The 1,501-nt window shown below is 34.4% G+C and overlaps 1 protein-coding gene across 1 annotated transcript; it reads right to left on the bottom strand.

Moving 5' to 3' along the window:
* Positions 1 to 50: 50 nt before the first annotated feature.
* Positions 51 to 1,336, bottom strand: LOC111383519 (anaphase-promoting complex subunit 7-like; the record flags this gene model as incomplete). The annotated part of the gene is made up of 4 exons (XM_023007631.1): positions 1,166 to 1,336; positions 994 to 1,056; positions 637 to 752; positions 51 to 135 (listed from the first exon to the last, which is right to left on the bottom strand). Coding segments are annotated over exons 1-4 (330 nt in total), but the record flags the coding sequence as incomplete, so codon positions are not given.
* Between the last annotated feature and the right edge of the window lie 165 nt (positions 1,337 to 1,501).

Here is a 1,501-nt window from a genome sequence, read left to right as displayed (position 1 = left end):
ATAACATAACATAACCTACGCTGTATATAGAGTTAATTAACGAAACAAACCTGTGGAAATAGTGAAATAATATCCTTGGCAGCAACACCCAATTCAGCTAAGGCTGTTATAGCTTCAATTATGAAGGGGCACTGCCTGTGAACAAAAATATGAAATTACCAAAATGTGACTTCATTATGTCCCATGAGCATGCACATTGAGATTCTAATAACGTCATCCAAAATGCAAGGTTCAAGAATGACAATTTTGCAAAGAGTCACAAAATTTAAGATTGAAAGCTAACCAAACTCGTATACAATGCCAACAAAATTATATACAATGTAAAAAAGAAGCAGGAATTTGCAAACAAATATATATATTTTCGTATTTTTATTATTTATGAGAAAGCAATTTGTTTAATCCAAATTTGATTCCAAAGTCCAATTGTCTGGGCTAGGAACAGCTAACCATTCTGATTAAAATGCACATTATTTCCCAATATTGCATCACACACTCAATTGCATTCCCTATTTTGCTTCCCTCACAAGTCGGGAAAGCAGAACCATAGAGACAGAAATATATCAGCCCGGTCACCCCCGAATTAACTCAAAATACTAATAGGTTATGACATTTTCACTGAATGCCAACATGACAGACCTCAAACACTCCTTATAACAGCCAATAGCAGAGCGAGTATGCCTAGAATTTCGGTAAAGCTTTGCCATCATAAGATTCATCTCTAAATTCCTTGATGTGCTTCGAATTCCCTCCATCTGTTTATCATGAGGAAAATGAAGTCAATGTTCAGTTTACAAAGATGCCACTCATTTTGGCTGAAGTTTATGCACGCCTTCAGACTACAGCATATGATGAAACTATAAAAATATAAAATATACATAGAAATACATACGAGGAAAATTATAATTTATTTATCCACTAAAAGATTTTCCACGAGTTAAATCATAGAAAAATAATCAAGAAAATGTACCAACGACGAAAGTATTAATCACAAACCTCAGCTAGAGCAGCTCTATTCTCACTCAGTGAATTGTGACATGTTGCAATCTTGAACTTCACCTTTATTGATATGGTAGAGAAGAGAATTAACCCATTTAAGATAATTAATTTTTAGGATTCAAAAATGTGTAAGAGAAAATGATGATACTGAGCGCAGTATCTGAATTACCTCGTTTTCATTTATTCCAGAGATGCTAGCAGAATTAGGAGAAGAAGACCTATTTGATGCTGACATTGAGCTCCTAGTCAAGGGTGGTGTTGCTGCACTTTGTTTCGGAATTATTTTATGGTATTGCAATGCTTGCTTATATGCTTGCTGTGCGGAATAGGAATAAAAACTGAATTACTAGTCCAACACCATTTTTATTGAGCCCAAATTTAAAACAAGTTCTCTTCCCCGTCCATTAATTACAAAAGAAACGAAAACGATCCAAAGAACAAAAGCTTTGATGTTCCATACATTATAAAGTACAAAATTTGCGCATGTATGTGTGTGTGTGTGTGT

The sequence above is a fragment of the Olea europaea genome, unplaced genomic scaffold, assembly GCF_002742605.1.
Source record: "Olea europaea var. sylvestris unplaced genomic scaffold, O_europaea_v1 scaffold27070, whole genome shotgun sequence".
Classification (NCBI taxonomy): Eukaryota; Viridiplantae; Streptophyta; class Magnoliopsida; order Lamiales; family Oleaceae; genus Olea; species Olea europaea.
This window is presented reverse-complemented; position numbering and strand designations above follow the sequence as displayed.